The 22,009-nt window shown below is 35.2% G+C and overlaps 1 protein-coding gene across 1 annotated transcript in view; it reads right to left on the bottom strand.

Moving 5' to 3' along the window:
* Positions 1-22,009, bottom strand: part of CNTLN (centlein) — a 208,818-nt gene that overhangs the window by 12,772 nt on the left and 174,037 nt on the right. The window contains exons 20-23 of the mRNA XM_074166843.1: positions 19,032-19,129; positions 17,175-17,301; positions 15,381-15,518; positions 14,835-15,020 (exon numbers count right to left, since the gene is read on the bottom strand). Coding sequence (XP_074022944.1) covers positions 14,835-15,020; positions 15,381-15,518; positions 17,175-17,301; positions 19,032-19,129 — 549 coding nt within the window. The remainder of the gene's footprint in view (positions 1-14,834; positions 15,021-15,380; positions 15,519-17,174; positions 17,302-19,031; positions 19,130-22,009) is intronic.

Here is a 22,009-nt window from a genome sequence, read left to right as displayed (position 1 = left end):
TATATAATCACTGTAGATTACGTATGTAGAGGACTTGCACTTCAATTCCATTTTTTCCCTTAGCAGTTCTAATACACTAAAGTATATGTGAAAAATAAGGCTACTTTATGAACTTTCAAATCGGACTCTCAGAGACCAGCTATTTTCGAACCTGCCTTCTTCACATCATTAAGTTGTAATAATAATGTTTTAATATACATTTTTCACATTTCATTAAAAATGAACCCACCCCCCCCAACTTTATGTTGTTTTTTCTGTTGATATATCCTCATCCATCATATATTAATGTATTCATGTGCTAAAGTGTTTACTTATTAGTGATTTCATTTATATGTCAGTTCATGCTTTACTACAGAAATGTTCAATGTCAAAACCACACAGGTCTTTAATCGAGTTAGGAAGAACCATTTCCAAACTGAAATTGACAAAAAACTAAGAATTAACCAACACAGGTTTTGTTGGTGGGTGTACTGAAGTCCGTATGATATTGTTCTTTGATTAATAAATTGATCTAACACATTCTGGAGCCAAGTGCAGGGTTTTAAACATTTACCACTCTGTAATTCAGAATTGCTTGTTTTTAAACTTAGAAGCACTCAGAGATGATGCAAACTGCCTGCAATGAAATCAATGCAGAATACGACTTCAGTACGATATTGATGTATGATAACAATGCCTTTAATAGTACTAGTAATATTAGGATTTGGTCTTTTCTCTTTGGGTTTTTTTGTTTTTTTTTTTTTTTTTTTTTTGGTGTCAAATCTAGGGGATGTTTTGTTAGTAAAGCCATTTTCCCAACTTAGGTGTTATTGTCAGAGTTATTCCTGTGGGACACACTTAGCTGCTTCCAGCCAACTAGAAGAGGAATCCCTATTTAATTCTTGAAAACACATCTTGTAAGACCAGTGCAATTGCTACTGGTCTGACTAGAAAAAAACCAAAAAGTTTAAAATTCTAACAACATGAGCTTAAAGTACCCAGCTCTTTTTAATCGGTAGCAATCATTGCATTATCTACCAATTCCACATGGTTATATAGTATGTATTATATCTACTGGGTTGCATACAGTTCTAAAATATTTCCCTTATAAGCCTTTTTACTTTATTTACTTTATATTAATTCTTAAAATAATAATTCTTGATTTTGGTCTCAGCATGCAAACAGTGTTTAACATTAGATCCTTTGCCACATTTTAGGTTTATAAAAACAAAGGTCTACTTTCATTTAAAAGGTCATATTTAATTAAACATTCAAAGAAGCTGTGGTGATACACTGACCCTGACAATACACTATTAATAAGGTCTTTACATCCCAAAACGCTCTGACACAAATTAATCAATGGCCCCAAGTAATGTCATATGACCAAGTCAATGCCTAAAATTATTCTTGTAATTACCATGTTAATTTACACACTCTTATTGTTATAGTTTGTAGTATAATAAAACTTAATTATAATATATTGTATTTAAATATATTGTATGTATTTAAATATATTACTGTATTTAAATATAAATATATTGTTCAGCCTGGAGAAGAGAAGGCTCCAGGGAGACCTTATAGCAGCCTTCCAATATCTGAAGGGAGCCTACAGGAGAGCTGGAGAGGGACTCTTTGTCAGGAAATGTAGTGACAGGACAAGGGGTAATGGTTTTAAATTGGAAGAGGGGAGATTTAGGTTAGATATAAGGAGGAAATTCTTTACTGTGAGGGTGGTGAGGCACTGGAACAGGTTGCCCAGGGAAGTTGTGGATGCCCCATCCCTGGAAGTGTTTAAGGCCAGGCTGGATGGGGCTTTGAGCAACCTGCTCAAAGGAGGTGTCCCTGCCCATGGCAGGGGGGGTTGGAACTAGATGATCTTTAAGGTCCCTTCCAACTCTAACCATTCTATGATTTTATGATTCTATGATTCTAAATGGCCCCAAAACAAACCAAAGTCTGATGCTAGCACTACATATAAATAGATTTCAGTCTTGCACCGTTGCAGATCTCGTGGCAGAAGCCATGGCTCACATTAGTTACGGAAAATTTTAAGCTTTACTGTGTTTTGTACAACAGTAATAATGTTGTGCTGAGTCTGGTTGGGCTGGAGCTAACTGTTGTCCAGCTGCTCCTATGGTGCAGTGTTTTGGATTTGTGACTGAACCAGTGTTGATAACACACCAGCTATTGCTGAAAAGTGCTTGCACAGCTACAAGGACTTCTGTTTCCCACCCTACTCCCTTGGTAAGTAGGCTGGGGTGGCAGGGGACACAGCTGGGACAGATGACCTGAATTGACCAAAGGGACATTTCATACCATATAATGTCTTGCTCAACAATAAAAACTGAGGGGGACGGGGGACTGGTCTGGCAGGTAGCCACTGCTCAGAGACTGGCTGGGTGTTGATCTACATCCCTTGGGCTTTTTTTCCCCTTTTTCCTTCACTTATAAAACTGTCCTTGCCTCAACACATGAGTTTTCTTGCTTTTGCTCTTCCCAGTCTCTCCCCAGTCTTGGTGGGGGAAGGGAGTGAGCAAGCACAACTATGTGGTGTTTAGCTGCCGGCCAGGGTCAACCAACCATAAATGTATAGAACAGTATAATATACAGAACAATTCTACAGAACCCAATATTTTGTGTGTAGTTCAACATGAAAGTGTCTTTAGATACAAGTAATGTGTTAGAAATTCACTTGTTTTGCAGACAGGGATGGTGTAAGGATGTCACCCAGAGCATTACACCAAAAATGAAATGGAAAATCTTTGTGAAGATGTTGCAGCTGTCTGTAGAAAACAAGATCTGCATTTCTCAGAACTGAATGCTGAGGTTAAAGAACTTCTCTACTTTTGTGGTAGAACAATTACTGTTGGCCTAAGGTTAGGACAGATCCTAGCACCGTAAAAGGCCGGGAAAGCATTACCACCCCAAATTGCTCACAATCAACAAGACAAAACAGAATGAATGGACAAAGTGAAATAAAGAGATGATGACATGCACTGTTTCAAGCAGCTGAAACAAGCACTCAAGTTTCTTAAGTGAAAGTACCGTATTTGGTTCTTACTGCATCTCTAAAAATGACTTGCAAAATACTTTCAGAAATAACATTTAAACACCTCACAGCATGATTACTGTATGTCAGAGAAAAGATAAACTCTTCTAAAGTAATTTCTTTTCACATATATATATTTATAAATTTAAGTTGCCTCAGCTAGCTCCTTCACTTGAACAAATATACCTTCTAGGCATAAGTTTTTTTCAATCAGAAAAGGGACAAGAGTGTAGACAAGAAATAAAGACAAGACAGACCACTGCAATACATTTGTCTGGCCAAGGGCTATAACATGTAGCATTCTGACCCATGGGAATGAGCCAGCCTCAGGAGGTTAACTTAATTCTTATGATCCCCAGAGATCACATGTGATTTCAGAGACTCCAGCAGATGCCCTGAAAGTAAAAGGTAAAGGTGTAGAGGAGATGTAGACCCGTCCTATCTTCCTCCACCAATTTCCGTATTCAGTACCAACCAACAATGCTATTGCCAAATATTAAAGTAGTAGTAACATTATTTTACCAATGTCACACAGGTCACATCTGTAATGTGGTGCGTTGGTTTTATTTACCTGTCTTCAGTCACAGTTTCTGCTTTATCTCTAAAATTTCTGAATGTATATGTCCAAGCTACGTGCCTAAGCTCTGTACTTGTACATATTTATGGGAATTAACACAGGTTTTTTATTACCTTTTCCACTAAGAATAAAATCAAGCTGTAGAATGCATTAAAACCCAAGCAAAACAGAAAGATACATTCAAGGGAATATCAGAGTGACAAGGTATGTAAAAGCTAGCAAAGCTGCAAATCTTCAAAGGCTAATTCAATATAGAACTGAAAGGGAGAAATATATCTGTTTCTGGATAGGGAGGTATCAGATTGATAGATATTGCTTAAAATAAACAATCTTATGTTGAATGGCACTGAGAATAGTGCTCACAACTTCACAGAGAGCAGTGGAAGATGAAAGCACACATTGCCTGGAAGAAATGCCTCACCTGATGACCTGTAAGAATCGCATTTTACATAAAGACTGAGAAATTGCAGTAGGTACATACAAAATAATGTGATACTGCAGTCACATGTATAACATGATTTTCCACATCCATTAACACAAGCAAATCTGAACACACGAGCACAGCTAAGGATCTAACAGACAAGATCTGAAAAATTAATTGAAGTAATTTAAAATATTACCATCCTCTTCCACCCCTGTGGAAAAAAGCTGTCTCCAGTTTTCAGTCCAACATGCCAGCCCAACCCTGCCTTCTTCATGGCTCTGAGCTACGGATGACAGGCTGCGAACTGGAAAAAGTGAATTCAGTAATAGCCCAAACCCAACTACAGTAAGAACATCTGGAAAAGCGTAGGCAGATTTGCACAGTATTGTTTTTCAACTACTAAAGCTAAATTCACCATGGCTTTCCTGACAAGGTCTTTGAGTCACACAGTATAAAAGGGGCCTCAGGATTTCAGTATTTGAGCACAAAACTCTAGTTACTGGCACTTGAACTGCAGACCCCAAAACCGGTTAAAATGCAGTAAGAAAGAAGAATGTTAAGGTACAACTACAGAAATAATAAATTGTGTTGCCTAAAATTTGATAAACTGATTCTTATCACCAGTAAGATTTGAATTTGTACAACTATGTTTAAGTTGTGTTATTCCTTCTTGCCATTATGAGAACAGAGGGGAGAAAGTCTCACTTGGCTGGCAACTATTTAAATACTGTATTTCTCCACATTTCTCCAAAATACCTTTGCTACCAATCTCATCCTACATTCTCTACCAAAATGCCATTCCTTCTTGATTCAAAACTATTGAAAACAAATGATTTCTTTAGAGCCATTTATTTTCAAGGACAAAATTGAGAATGTTCTTTTGATTGCGTTTTCTTAACCAGCTCCAGGTGCGGAAAACCATATGGAAGAACATTGAAAATACTTCAACACATATTTTTAAGAAAGAAAATTGAATACACTGTGCTATGTCCTAAAAGATAGTTTAGTGTGGTTCAGTTTATTTACAAATTGATAGAAAAGTTACTTAAGTCACAGCCAGTTTTTAATTTTAGATTGTTTTCAAAACAAAACATATTTAAACAAAGATGCAGCAGTGGAGTTATTCTGGCCAATTACAATGTAGTTTATATTTCTGAAGAGAAGTACACAATATACGCTTAAAGAGTACATTTACTTTAGGTAGGATGAAGCCCCATATTGTATCAGCTGGGCACCTCATTTATAGAACATACAACAGATACTTACTGATGTGAGGGACATTTGGTCATATATAATATTACAGCTCTACAGTTATCTAATCTCTCCTGTACATTAAGCTCTAAGACTGTCAAAAACTTAAGTTGTAGACCGAAATGTTTTCTGACTGATACTTTCTTTTTAAGTATCAGCAAATGCTCCATAGTTTTCATTGTACTGTTGCTAAATTTTCACAAAATTACCATGTTTTGTGACCTAGAACAGAGAAAAAATAATAGTTTTCTTTATAGCAGAGAATGAGCTGAAATATGTATAATCAGCATAAGATGACAGGCAGAATATTTCTGTCAAAATATATTGGTTTCTAAAATTATATTTATGCGAAATGGGCAATAATAATAATTTAAAGTCCTATTTACTTCAGCATTTAAGTCCTACCTCATTTACATTAATTTTTTCCCTGCTGTAAATTCTTTGGTTTCAACAGAATTACCTCTGATTTACACAGGTGCTAGGAAAACCAGCATCATTCCTTTAAAACATCATATATTACAGTTATTTACACAGAGTAAAAAAAAAAAAAAAAAAAGAAAAAAAGAAGGCACTGACAGAGATTAGAGCTCCACACACATGTAGTAGGAGATGCCTGGGATCTCAGAGAGTTCATTATCTGAACAGTTAGGGCAGACAAAGTCAGCACAGTTATACTGGACATGGCAAACAAAGAATATTCAGGGCAGACCAAGAAATACTGAGGTGAAGCAACACTCCAAAGGTCACATAGCAGGTCAGTGACCAAGATCTGAAGAGTGCCAAGATTTCCTGAGCCTCAGTTCAGTGTTTGAGCTTATGCTATCTTTCTGCAGAAACACATGCAGAGCATAAAAACTATAAACCAGATGCCCTGCGTAAGACCACTGCACTGCTGAAACAAACTTGTTTGAAAGCTAATTTAACAGGTCAGCTCTGGCATTCCTTCTACTCTTAAAAAAAAAAAAAAGCCATAAATATTATCAAGTGTGACTTCTTAAAATACTCTCACTTGTTTTTTTATGATTCCACCCTTCTAGATCTCTTCCCACCTTTCTGCAGCTTTTTCAGCGTGTCTGTTGGCGAATCCTCTCCACTCCCTCCTGTCTAAATTACTGTGGAGACTTCACAAGGCTCTGTATACGGGTGCTTTCTGTTCTGCCTGCTTGAGCTTGCTTTCTTAGTAATCTGGTCAACATAAATTGAACAATTATTTCTACACAAACTCTTAAATAAATCATTACTGGAGACCATTCTCCTCCTTTCAAAATTTTGCTACTTTTCCTGTCATTTTGCCAAAAAGTTTTGCAACCACTTCAAGCCCAGAGCCTTTACTATATAATTTGTACTCATTAGTCCATCCCCCAAGTCTTCCAGGCATCACTTTCTCCAGTCAACATTGTTTCTTATCTTTTAGACCCTGATCTGCCCATTATCCTTAAACTAGACATCTTTCTAACTATCTCCAAATTATGCACAGGGCTGAGTATCAGCTTTAAAAAGCAGTCTCTCCAAGACATTTAAAGGAATCACAGGTGAATCTATTTCTGTTCAGGGAGTGCACTGCAGAGTCTCCCAAGTAGCTCACAGCTGAGCCTGTTGCAGCCCATTCTCTGAAAAACTTTGATTTTTTTTTTTCCTGAGGCAGAAAAGCAAGCTATTTGCAAGTTGCTGGAAATAGTTTCCCTTTCAGCTCAAGTTTGTTGGATCTATTCACACAGTATTTAAGTATTAGAGAGTCATGGTCTATGAGAATGGTTACCAGGCACTGTAAGAAAACTGAATGTAGCACTAACATCAACAAAATCAGACATACATCTAAACTTTGCAAGAGACATACATGTGCAACTACAGAAACCTGACGTGCCTTGCAAGTTGATTACATAGGTTGAATCATTTAAATCAATTCCTCTAAACTCTTAATACAGAGAGGGATATAAAAAAAAAAAATCAACATAATTTAAGCTACATCTGTTATCATCTTTACCTATTGTAGTCAAAAACCAAAGTGAAGTGCTACCCTTCTAAGCCCACAAAGCAAATAAAAAGAATAAGGAAAAGCTGTTCAAAATATTTCTATTTATTCTTCATTTTTAATAATCAAGATTTTATCCATTAAGACATCTACATTATATGCTGTTCCTGGCATACTGTATGCATCACTAACCACATGCCTTCTGTAAACTATAAGAGTTCAGCCATTCACTTCATTCATTAAAATTCACAGGGCCTATTATTCTGTTTACAGTCTAATAGATATTCACTGTCACTATTCAGGCCTCTGATTCAATTTGCCTAAATCCCAGATGCAGAGTAATCCTGATGGAGATTAGCTTAATTTATCACCAATTTCTTCTCAGAACCAAGAAAGGTTGGTATTTCATAATAAAAGCTGTGCTTCTCCCTTTTTCCTACGGCAGCAGGCATAGTGAAAAAGAAGCAATAAATGCCTGATTTTTTTTAATGGTGAGATTTTTTCACTTACACAATTTTTGCTTTGCATGTAGGACACCTTCTCTTAAAGGTGTGCATTCTGCAGATAGGAACACTGATTCTCATCAGAGTGGAACACATCCCTGTAACCAAATATTATGCTGATTCTGACTGAACACAGATTGGCAGACTCGTCGTTTACTCCATACAACACAAAATAATCACTCTGGGTATACTTTTCTAGGTAAAGTGTTGACAGTTTTGAGTGTAATAAATGAAATATACTTATCTTTTGGCTTTTAAGTGTTCCCAGTGGGGAACATTTTCTAGCAACTTGAAGTCACATTAAAGGTGCCCAATTTCAAATCAAAACTGATATTGCTGATTTACATAAGTGATACTATCTGCTGTTGCTGCAAAATATCGCAATGACCTACTACTAAAGAAACCTTTCTTTGGTCAAGCAACACTTCCAAATTGGCACAGTTCATATACAATCGTGTAAACTTTTCAAAATAAATCAGTTTTCATCTGCATAGCAAACTATAGTTTTATTTCAATAAAAAGTCCATTTTTGCCAATTATAAAATTTTACAATTACCTACTATGCTCAGCATTTTTTGATGAGGAAACAAATGATCATTCAAACGGTATCCCGCATACCATTTGGGTACCCATATAAAAAAGCATGTTTTGCACACCCTGGAAGAACTTGGAGCAGTAGTACTACCAAGGAAGCTGCATCCACAGGGTTTGAGAATACACTCACCAATGGAAACGTCCTTCAAAGAATATTTCTTACTGTCTCACCATAACTGGAGAATTCTGGGAGTCCCCTGCAAGAATTTACTTCTATCCAAAGAACTGACTGTGTAGCTGGAGGTGCAGGCAGAAGCAGTGTACTTGTATTGCTCTCTTGTTGGAAAGGAGCTGATAAAATCCACAGAATATTTCCCAAATATTTGAGACTCCCAACCCTACTACTAATTATCTCCAATTCTTATTTTTATACATATTATTATTATTTTTATTTTGAGCCAAAAAAGCAAATAGGATGTCATCTGCATATGGCCATTCTGAGAAGAACATATTTTCTGGCAATGCCCTACTTTCCCCAACACAAACACATTCCAAGAGAAAAAGACAATGATGGTAAATAACAAGAATTTGCTAAATGACAGTATTTTTTAACATGAAAGTGGTGAGTCATTAATTAGACTTATTCTTTGTAAGAGGAAGAGGTTTCATGGCACATTCTGAATTAGCTTTGCCACTAATGGGCAGACCCAGCATCTCTAGCCTGCCACCATGTAAGCCTGTCCATGCTCTGACCCTCTGTGGTACACAGAAGTTGGTGCTCTGGGTTTTCAAAAGGTTATGTGCATTTTCATAGGCTAGCTCACAATTGACCCATATAATGTTTATGATGACATTTCATAAATGGAAGAGGGAGGAAGTTTCATAGGGGCAGAAATGAGCAGTGGGGGTCGTTCAGAGGTGGAACTTTTTAACAGAACTGTTAACTTATCTTCAACTGCATATTAAACTACAGCTCAAGACAGCCGTGAGAAAATATGCCATGGTAAAATTGATGCCAGGATTCAGGTATTCTGTACAAAGGTAAGCTGGTTATTGGGATATATATATAGGGATATATAAGGTAAGCTGACAGAATGGCAAATGAGTGGCAGAACACCACTCGGCCAAGCAGAGGTGGAATAAGGCCTCTGACATATGTGGCTGCACACAGCTGTATGTCAAACAACAGAGCAAGGGGGAAATGCACCTAGCTTAAGCCCTGCTCTGAGCAGCGGAAATGAGGGCAGATATCTTAAGAGAGTTGACTGTTAGATCCCCAAGTAGATCCACTACGCTTGCCAAGTAAACTGCCATGGGTCTTGATTTTGGCAGTCAATTCTATCAGATGGTTATACTGGAGACCCATCAAGAACAGTGCCAGAACAGACCAGATGTGAACTGTGCTTCAGTGGGTATCCTCTGTGGAGGGCACGCAAGTCCCAAACCACAGAGGCATGATGGAAGTGAGAAATGCACTCAGCTGACTTTGAAGCATTCAGTCACCATCCCCTTTATTACAGCTGCAGTTGTGCCTTATCAAAACTTCAAACATCTTTCTCAAGGTCAGAAAAGCTCTCGTATTTTCATGCTCAGGCAGATGCCATCCTTGCAGATTTACTTATAAAAATGAGTTTTTCTGATGTACAAGTTGAACAGGACAGACGACACTACTGAGTCTTGAGCTTACAAGGGTCTGTAACACCAATATATGGTCAAAGTCTAGGTGAGCTTAAAAAAAAAAAAAGTACAGTAATGCAGGAAAACAGAATTCCTCCAGAATTAGGCAGTATTTTGGACAGTTTCATAGCAAACTAGTATGCTGTACCCTATTTTCAATTCAGTCAAGTAGTCTACTAGCAGTATTTTAACTTTAGCTAGTGGCATGTGTTATCAGAGGTACTACAAACACAATGAAGAGTATTTTGCTCTTGTTGCTGTGCTGCGTGTAACTGGCAAGATCCACCTGAGGATCTAATAGTGCAATGCGTGTTACAGAAAATAGTGAACAATGGTACACTATAGAAATATTTCAAAGAGAATTTATGGTGCTGATGGAAGCTGGATGGGCTGAAAAGATATAACTGTATAAAAGGCATCTAAAATACTCTCAGAGCCACCTTGTCGTTCTTACAGGTAGTTTTTGTTCTTTTGTAATAGAAATGTTTTATTCGGCCCAGCTTACATTATACTTATGGCCTTACTTTCATTATTATTTATCAGTCGTCATAAATGCCATTGACAACTTATTTCAGAATTTGATATCTAAATTTGTGAAAATATTTAATAATCAAGTTTAGCTCTGATTTTTACAGAACTCTAGAAACACTTAGACTTCATGAATTACTTTTTAGATCAACCACACAGGACATTTTAAATCCATTTAACATATTATTGATATTGCATAGCCTACATTTTTTATCTGAACATCTCAGTGTTAGGTCAGGCATCTTAAAAACCAGTTTATTAAAATGAATAATAGCCTTTATCAACTGACTTGTACTGCCTTCAGAAAAGAAATCAGATTTATTCAATGCAACTTATTTTCTATAAAGCCATTCCAGGAAGTATAACTATACTCCTATGCTTTAATACTTAAATAACTGAATTTCGTATCAGGTTTTCATTATCTTAGCTAGAACTTAGGTCAGACTAACTGATCTAAAAATATCTATCCTGGCTGCCTTTTGTGAATATCGACTCAATATTATCATTGTTTTAGACTCATGGCAGTATTATAGTATACTTACACTTACTTCGAACACTTATTCAAAATAAGAATCAGCAAGAGAAAAATTCATTAACCCTAAACCCTATAAAGTTGTAAGCTATAAAAGTTTTCAGTTTAAACATACTACTTCATAGAAATTCTTTAAAATCTCCCATTGGCTGCTAACAGACTGGGGATGTTTCATCATCTTCATATAGCATCAGCTTTCTTCCTTCCAGATACAAGCCAGAAATGTTCATACAAGACTTCTATCCTTACACAGTTACAGAGTTGTTATATCTCATAATGGGTTGTATCCGCCCCGCAATAGCTATCTTATTACTAGCAAATTTAAAATCCTGCCCCTTTACTACTGTTCTTGGCCTTGCTACTCACAGATTTCATCTTGATATCTTTTGCCTCTTCTCCATCCTCTATACTCTATTGCTGCTCCTATTTTCAGATTATTATCTATAATCCATTTTCCACTTCTTTTATATTGCCTTTTCATTTCTAAATATTGTATTATCTTTCTTATCACTGAAATAGATATTTATGAGGAGTTACCCTCTAATTATGGAACTGTGCACTTTTTGCTTACTTAATAAACTGTTACAGCACACAATTTTTATTTCTATTTTCTACTAGCCTGTATCTTCCTCATAACAGCTTTGGAGAAATGAGCTGTTCTGAATTAACCTATTTTAGGTGACCTGTTGGTTCCTATTGAATGTAATTTAGGACTAACATCTGATCTCTATATCACACTCCAACAAAAATAAGTCCAGTAATAACTTACAACATATTGGATACTGCAACTTTTGTTTGCAATTATTTCTTCCAAAATTTTTAGAAACTATTAATAGATTTTACAATCTAGCAATTTTAGTTAGTTGCATAAGTGTTCCAAACTGGGCTCCCCACAGCAATGCAATGCTTTACTGTACGTTACAAATATGTGCCTAACAAGTAATTCATCATATTCTCTAATTTGATCCAGTGGCATACATCAGAATTCTATCAGAAACCTCTCCCTCAGGTTTTGTAACTTAGTATATTGATCTAAATGGATTCAAGATCCTGTGGTTCTGAGTTACCAATAACTCTAAAGGCAAGTAACAGTGTCTGCTGTAAACAGAAAGAGCACCACTCTCTTCTCTGAAGTTCCTCTGTTGTCCTATTAATAGTTGTAGCTACTAATTAGCAACGCTGAAATTCTATAATTGTTGTATGTGAAAAAAAACACTATATAATGTCATGAGAGACATGGAAGGGCTAGAAAAAGTAACTGCATTCGATTGATTAATGACCAGATTACACTTGCACTCAGAAAAACAAGGCAGGCTTGTGAAGTGATTAGAATAGCAGACAAAGATAACAGGGTCATATAAATACGTTAAACAAGTTAAGAAAGAGGCAGTTTAAACTTCACTAAATTTGATCTCTATATAGAAAAACTTATCTGAGTTACTGAAACTTGAGGAAGAACCAAGGTCAGGGGAAAACTGACAGCTACCTGGAAGGAGAGAGTAGAAATGAGACAGACCAGACTTCAAAGGAAGAGGGGGGGGAGGAAGGAATACTGCTACGTCTTATTGCGCCACCTCAATTTTCCTATGCAGGTTATAGTATCAGATCCGTAAGAGGTATTTTAACAGGGTTTACTTGAAATACTACAAAATTCCACTGAAATGCCAAGGATTTTCAACTATATTTTTAATAGTGGTATACTGTGAATAAAATCTGATTTCAGAGAACTTTTTCCCCTAAATATTTAGTATCTAACTAAGCAAAGCAGTCTACTGAGGAATTCCCTGTTCCTCAATATTTGACTTACAGACAGCATCTTTATTTTCAAAAAAATCTTTCTGCAGCAGAACAGTAGTCAGCAAAAATGTTACTTGAAATACACACGCATATTCTTCTATCCAGGGCAGAAACTACACATTTTATTATTTATTAGCTAAATATTATTATTATTTATAGAGAAACTACATATTAACATTCTTTGCACATACAGTACAACCATGAATATTCATGGAAGCTAACAAAGAGAAGCGGTCATCTTAATCAACAATGAAGGAAGTATCACAATAGTTGCTAATAGGTGATTTTCCTCATTACAACTACTTTTGAAAACAGAAGATCTTCTACTTTCTTATGTTCTAATTTTTGACAAACTTGTCATTATGGAAGTATGTAAAGTACTGATAGTACGAACATTTGCTTATCTCGTTTGTCTATAATCGCTACTTCAGTTTATTCAATGAAGTCATTCCAATATTTATAGCATCCAGAAAGGAGACTGAATTACGTCTCTCTCATCAATGACATAGGAGTATTTAATGAAAAAAAAAAAGATAATACATTAGATTAATTCAGACTTTCCCATACTTAGCCAAAAAGAAGCAAGCAGCTGTGGACAGAACACTAATTTCTTCCTCTTTGAGGAAGCTTTCTGTATTAGAAGAAAGCACATTTTCCCCCCCGAAAAATAACAGTTTGTTCAAGAACAGGCGAGATACTCCTGAATCACAGGAGCACAGTGACCAGTTGTATTCCAATTCACCAAGTGTTATGAAACAAGGCAAATAGAAGATAGCCTTTATTTTAGTCACAAACTTAAAAAAATAAAATAACTAATTTTTTAAATAATGGGCACATTTTTTTCATGCAAGTCAATCCTCATTTTCACCTTAGATATTTTAGCTTATAAATTTCTGTGAATTTAGGATTTTAAAGGGCATTCAACATTATTCAGCCTTTTCATAATGAAGTTGATGTGAATTTTGCAACTGAAGTGAACATATGATGGTTTCAGGACAATGCCAGAGGTCTGAAAACTACCATGTAGACTGATATGTTATCTGTTGATGACAAAATGAAGGTAAAATGCACAAGTATTTAAGTTACTAAATTTCAATCCACAGTGGAATGTTATTAATGAAGAGATAACTACATATGCCTTCTTTTTACAGTGCATCAAAATACCACTGCTCCCTACTTCAGGTACTAGACTTGCTCAAACAGATCTAAAAGCAGCTCATCTCTACAGAAATTCAAGAACAGTAGAGAAGTGGATCTGTTTCATGGGTCAGTAAGATATAACCTTATCTGAAAATAGGTATATAGTAGAGACATACTAAATTCAAGATAGATACATACTGAATAGGCATTATAATTCTTAGTTACATAGGGATATTTCAGAAAAATATATAATATTTATATTTCAAATATTAAGTTGCAAAACACAGATTAGTCCATTCTGTAGAACACACTCAAGCAGTATAATGAAGCGATCTCTGTAACCACACAGCATTATTGCATGATGCACTGTAGCACATGGTTACGTATTTAACCAAAATAAGGAAAGGCTATTCTACATACTGCTTGTAAAACTGCTTGCAATTTTGCAATAGAGGGGCTTCCTTATTTAATATTTCTGCAAAAAAAACGCATGTGGAAAATAAGGTAATTCACACTAACCAACAGATATGAATTATTTTCTTAAATGTGTTGGGAAATTTTTTTCTGTAGAATAATTTACCATACAATTAAGCACTTTTTGGTGAGAACAAGTGCACTGGCAGCCATATACAAAAAGACGATAAATAAAAATTACAGAATTCTACATAAATCCAGGAAAGAGGCCAAGAGCCATTGATCCTCCCTGCTTAGACCAGTTCAGAGCTGACACCAGGCCAGTGCAGGAACTTCAAAGATTGTTCCAGAACAGGAAATAGACCGAAGATTAGGCTCCTTTAATCTTTTACATTTTGTTTTCACTCAAGAATACCTTTATTTAGGTGAACACTCAAAATAAAATCAAAACTCAAACCTTCACAAATGTCACGAACTCTTCTACTTTGTCATTGGTGAGCAGCAGCTTCTTCTGTATAGTTTCCAAAGCCTGTCCAGTCTGTTTAGCCAACCCATGTAGCTGCTGAGATGCAGTAGCCTCAAGTTCAGTCATGGCATATTCAGTCGCAATCATTTTGCTCTCTAGATCGTTAAGCTTGAGATCCTGAAATATATCCACAGACAAACAGCAGTGATATGATAAAAGCTGATAGGCAGGTATGGTAGATCACTAATGAACAAACAAACCAACCTCCCACACAACGGTAAACATCACACAACCTTCAACTTGCAACATATAAAATCTAATTGAATGGGAAAAAGTAATTTCATTTTCAGTCATTATGTCCATGATCAGCATCTAAATTTCAGACTGAAGTAAATCAGAGAAACACTTTACTACTATTCTGTTCTTTTTTACCTTTCTGTATTAAGAAAGTCTAAGCTGATGACCTTGCAACTTTTCATTTGAAAGTGAGGTATCCATTTGAAAGTGAAAGTTCCAGGACTGAGCCATCACATATACCTTTTTCTCCAACTCATCTTTAGCCTTTTGATACATCTGCTCATACTGAGACTTCTCCTTTGTAGCTACATTCAGTCTTTGTTTCAATGAGTCAATGGAACTTTTTTTGTTTGAACAGTCTTCAGCCAGTGCCTTTACCTGAAATAATGGAAGGTCAGGAGCCATTGACTATTAAGATACAAAACTTAAAAATGAAAATCAAATCAAAACTAAGCTTACCTATATTGCATAAACATCCCTGTATTATATAAACAATTTGATTAAAGTACCTTGTTCTGAAATTACAGTCTTCAGTAAAACTCCGCTGCTGATCTAGTAGAGATCAGTTTGCACAGTCTTGTTACATAAAGTCTTGAATTGTATTAAGTATAAAGAAAAGCTTTTCATTTGCAGACCTGTTTGTCTATATGTATTTTTTACTGTTATGATGTGTGCAAAAAGGCAGTAACCACAACTTCCATCCATTTCTTCTATCAGAGCTGAAAACACTAACTGAAACTCAGCTGAGAAAATGATAACTGTCTACAAGTTAATAGTCTGTAAAGCCTCTTAGATAATTATTATCATTTTACCACACAATGCAAACACTGATTTTAGGTAAAAAGAAAAAGACCAATGCTCCTAGAAAATAATTCAGCTCTCCTGACAGTATTAATTACAAAGTTTTCCTGACAATATCGAGTAACAGGGAATTTCTTTGATCTTCTGCTGAAGATAATGTAAAATTTATCAAGTTGATTTTCCACATGGAATAATCAAATTAATGTAAGGAATTTGATTCTCTGGAATCTGAGAAATGCAGTGCTTAAAATACTCGAAGAACAGTGTTAAAGTGCATACTTCTATTCTAAATCTTTTGTCTTAAAACAAAAAACAGGGTTTTCTCTCGTTTTACACTTTAGCTCCCTTGCTTACTTATGCTCTCACTCTCTGGCTGCAGATTTCTTAAAAACACCTTATCTTTGGCACGGAGGGTAAGACAGTAGCTCTCTCTAGAGCTGAAAGTGCTATATGACTGCAAGCAGAGATAATACTTGTGATATCCAGCAAGAACCTGCATTCTAGGAAAACAAAAGGAAATTGGTAAATTGTTTATTTTTATTTTGGGGTCATACACTGCATAACCTCAAGGCAATCAAATGTCATAATCTTTTTCTGGTATTAAAGGCTGAAGGGCTATACATTGGTTGGATAATATAGAAAGATGCCAAAACACATACAAGTTCTCCTAGCTTCAGTGCAATTGTCCTAGAATTTTGCAGGAGAAAATAATTTGCTATAGAAATTAAGCTCTACCTAGACAGACAGAATTACATTAAGCTAAGAACTGTGAATCATTCATAACATTGCAGTAGAAAATAGATTAACATATTAAAGCATCTAACTACTATAGCCAGGAGAGGTGCATGGACTTCATTAGCGCATGTCATGTAAAATGACACTTGTTTCAGGTCTACTGTATTTTATGAATTTACAGTGCATTTTCAGGTCTACAGTATTTTATGAATTAAATCTCACTACTTAGAGCATATCCTTGCAACTCAGTGTTCTGAATACTTTAATATTTAATTACACCTCTTATGAACATACATTAAATTATGCTGAATCCATCCAAGCTATCAACATACACTGATTTCATACAAATTATAGTGGAGGGAATTACACCCTTAGATTAACTGTATGTTGTTTGCTTAAAGCAATATATTGATTTAGTATGTATAGTGTGTTGAAATAACTTCTGTAATCCACCAGCTTTTGCTTTTCCTAAAACTATCAATAGCAAGAAAAAAGTACCTTTCTTTCAAGACTTTCCAATGTTTCATTGGAGGTTTTCTCATTTTCTTGATTTGTTTTTAAACGAGATCGTAAGTCTTCTATCAAATGTCTTTTCATACTAAGGTCTCTCTCCAATCGAGAAATCCTAGAAGGGAAGAAGTCACACTGCATGTCACTATTAAAAAATATTGTTAATATGCAACTATTTTAAACACCTAAAAAGTATAAATGCAGTAGACAAACTATCATTCCTGTAGCTTTACAATACTTTTTAAAATAAAAGCTGGTGCAATTCTTGCAATTTACCCTATTCTCAATCATTAAAATCAGTTTCAAGTCTCTTATTAAACAGACCTATCTCTAAATATTCCATTTCTTTGTGATTTGCTTTTTGCTGTGGTTTATGTTCTAAATTATCTGATCTGAAATCATAATAATTCTTCTTAAGCTATTATAAAAAAAGAAAAAAAATGTTGAATACAAAAAATTTAATTAATTAAATTTCTTCGATGTCTGAAGTGGGTATCATTCAAACACTATTTTGTACAAAATTATTTCTAAAAGAAAGTGAAAGGGGAAGTCTCCTTTCATCCAACTGAGTGATATACAGAAATACCTGAAAAATCTCCGTTCCTATAATATGTCAGATAAGATAATAATTCTTAAAAACTGTAAAACCTAGAAATAATATCAGCATTTTTCAGAAACTTCCCAAAAAAAGAAATCTATGTACTACAATATAATCTCTGTTCAATAAGAAAATTATGCTCTATACAATGCCTTCACCATTATGACACAAATATTTTAAATATAAACGTAAGCAAAACCTGAATATGTTCAGACTTCTGGATTTTTTTTTAATGAAAGCAAAATGAATGACGGTAATATGTTCAGGAATAAAAACCACGTATTAAAAAAAACCCAGGAAACCAGTGCATCTTAAAATTTCTTTCATCTCTTCCACATTTATACTATTAATGTTATTTTGGTGATTATATCTTACAGTTTATGAAAAAGCACTATTTTATAGTGCTTTTCTATTTTATAAAGGAAGCATGATAACCAGTAAGTCCATTTTAAATTTAAGTCTTAAAGTGGAAAAATTCAGGTTTATTTTGAATCAGAAAACACACAATGTACAGAATTTAACAATGTTAACAGTTATCTTTTTTTGAAATGAAATAATTTCAAATAAACAAACCGCGTTCTTTCTACAAGTGAAAAAAAATCAGAATGGCTAGAGGAGCTAAACTCTGGGACTGGGAAGAAATTCACAGTTACGCTAACAGGTTATGTTTATATAGTAATATAATTGAGGAACAGTATTATATGAGTTAAAGTAAGTAGAATAAAAATCTCAGTTGCCTACTTCACAACAATACATGTGAATTTCAAAATGAGTAGTAAACCTTAATCAATTCAGATAGAAACAAATACAACTGTCCTTTTGAACTTTTTATGAATGTAAGACTGGATATTTAATCTTGTTTAAGCATCTGAACCTTGACATGTCTCTTAGCCCCTAGGCAAAGAATTACTGTATTTGAAAGACTGTGTTTAACAGTGCTGAGGAATTCATTTAGACCTACATCAAGGATAAAATAGTCTGCTCTAGAGTCCGAGTTTTGATTTAAGGTATTCTTATTGCAGTACAGATACTGTAGCTAGCTAATCACTCATCAGTTTAAAGAAAACGCAATTTTAGCATGTATTGCTCCGGTTTCTAAAAAAAGCCCTGTAGCGGTCTGCAAGACTGCAATAAAAAGAAGAATAAAGCATTCTCTTAAAAATCTATTTATGAATGGTTAATGTTGTAGCAATTACTGAGCAGCCACTGGGTGGCACCAAACACAATGGATAGACGAGTGAACGTACTTGGCTTGCAGTTCCCGAACCCGTTCTTCTTTTTCCTGGACTTCATTTTTTAGCGACTTAATGGTGGTCGACTGCTTACTGATTTCATTATTCGAATTCTATATTGAAACATATTAAAATATAAATAAAGGAGACTGAATAATATGGCATTAAATTTGTTTGAAACAATGGGCTGTGTAAACTTTCACATGTTTTACGAACATTCTTAGAAATTAATTGGTACAAAATGAGCATTCTTACTTTCTAGCAAACCTTAAGCAAAAGTACATTCCTTGGAAAATATTATAAAAATCTGTATTTTTACATTGTTCCAATAATGTATGATTAATAGATGTTCCCCAGGACACCTGCAAGCCCAGCGCGCCTATCAGGACCACATTTTCTCTTGCATAGCATGGTCAGGTGAAAAGGTAACAGAAAAAAAGAGAAATAAAACTGGATCTTCATTTGAACTACATCCTTGAATGATGTAGTTCTACGTCACAAGGGGCCTACATCTGTGAAGCAACAATTTCCAATAATGCTTTTCATCTTCTGCATTTAGAAATACAAGGCAATCTATAGGAGGTGTTGTTTTCGTGTCCCTTGAAACTCAAAGCACAAGACAAAGACATTTCCATTTGGCCACACTAACACAAATGCTACATTTCAGTAACATAAATGTATGATCCTAAGTTTCAGGTATGTGTCATTCCAGTAAGGAGAATTATACAGTTGTTGGCATTTACAGAAGTAAAAAAAAAAAAGCCTCTCCATGCAAACACACACATAACTTACCCAAGATTTACATATAGAACTGAATAACTCTACAGAATAAAAATATGAAATTTAACTAAGTAGCCATCTTGGCAATTTGAGCATATGCATTGAATGCCATTGCTGAAAATGGCAGGTCAAACATATTGCACTTAGAGATTTCAAAACTTCAAAAGGTGTTGCCAAAAGATACATACATGTTAAGCGTATGCAAAACATATGTATGCCTAAATGCACTCAAGATTCATCGCCTGTACTAAAGCTTTTTACTTATTATGTATAAACAATAAGCAAACAGATCAGACATGCTGTGAACAAAGATACTTCAGGAGAATTTCTCTGCTCAGTGCAGACTTGTAACGCCTATTAACATTAATGGGAGTATTGTACATAACTGTGCACCTCAAGGGGAGTATATATTCTTGTGTGCATAGTTAGATGTAAAATATTGTTCTTAATAACTTGTCTAGTCTATTTACTATTATTATAATGTGAGGTATAACCAGAAAATTGTTAAAATGATGTATGCTAGCAGAATATTCCTAAATTTCCTGAGACCTGTTTGTTGAGCTTGAGCTTCATTAGCGTGAAGCACAGCACCCAGTTACATGGTTTATGCACCAGATACAAACTTGAATACTTAGGTGGGCCTCTGCACATGCTCAGAGGCAAAGATACATGCTTATGGTATTTTGCTTCCAAACTCACCACCCACACTGAACACATTTCTTCCTATTGGCAAAGATACAAGGAATCATTACATACAACATAAACAAACACTGCAAAGATAGCTCTGAAAAAAAAACCAAAAACAAAAAGCCAAAAAAATCCCACCAAACCAAAAACTTACAAAAGCAGGTACTTTGAGACTTTGAGCTGTAAGGAATGCTTACAGGAGAATAATTTTGTATCTCCTTTTAAAGGATGCTAGATAGCCTGGAACAATGGTCGACAACTTTTGCCAATTTCTTCTCTAAAAATGACTTGCAGGACTTAATTTTTTGAAAAAATACTAGGTCAAAACAAGGCTAAGAATTTCAGTAACTTAAGTGGCTTTTGAGGCCCTTATAGTCCAAACTCTCACTCAATTCAGCAACCAGTGAATTCACTCTACCTATGTGGATACGGAGTCACAGACTATGTTTACTCTAACGGTAGTTTTGCATACATGGTTTGTTTTTTACATTAAAAATGTAATACATCTTTAAGAAGTAATTAAAAGTCCAATTAGTATTTTTGACATCAGATTTACATATGCTTGCTATATGTTTCCTCTGCTGCAGAAATAAAAACTCTTTGATTTTCAGCAATGTATTTTGTAGTTCACACGTAGCAGAAAAATAAAGTAGGCTTCCAGTATAAGTGTTACTCCTAGAGTATTTTACAAAAAAAAAATAAATCTGCACTTTTTATTTTTCTTACTTTAATAGAGCAATTGACTACTAGGTTTCTGGATAATGAGGACACTCATCTAAAAAAGAACAACCCTAATTAACAGAAATTACCACTTACCAGCAACAGAAGTACATTAGTCAAACCCAAATCTAAAATCAACACTCAAGAAGTGTATAGTTTCAAGATCTCTTTCTCATAATTAAAGTAGATCAAATTATGTGCCTTTTCATGGCTACTCCCTGCTGCCCTCATCTCTTTTTCAATGTGACCTACCTTTACTAATCCTGAATTTAGATGATACGCATCCAGCGTGCTATAGCCAAGATTTGTAATACCATGATCTGTAACACCATGATTACCATCAACAGCTAAGAGGTCTGAGCACTACCCACACCTCATGTGCTAGTGTAGATAATCCATGTACTGAGAGCCAGCGCCAGCTATATCTGGCTTTTCTTCTAGTTGATCCTTCAGCAGTCAGCTTGCTAGTGTGCCACTTCTTCCAGCAGCAAGAAGCTGTAACATTTTGACCTTTTCTCTTTCCACAAATATTAAACACAAAATGATGGAAAAGAATAACTTTAAGACATGCTGTTGCACGTATATTTCCTCCAATGAGAAGCGAGGAAGCATTAATATGTTCGAGCCAGGCCACCTGGTGAGAAAGCTCTCAGATCGACACAGTCCAGCATCTACATCACCCACATATAACAGAATCACTGGAGACTGAAGAATGAAATCATCAACAAATTAGTATTTTCCTACCTGCTAATCTATAAAAATACAAATACAAAAAGAATGATGTCTCTTTGGAGACAAGAACAGTA

Source organism: Numenius arquata, chromosome Z, assembly GCF_964106895.1.
Source record: "Numenius arquata chromosome Z, bNumArq3.hap1.1, whole genome shotgun sequence".
Classification (NCBI taxonomy): Eukaryota; Metazoa; Chordata; class Aves; order Charadriiformes; family Scolopacidae; genus Numenius; species Numenius arquata.
The sequence above is the reverse complement of the archived record's forward strand: the minus strand, read 5'-3'. Positions and strand labels throughout refer to the sequence as shown.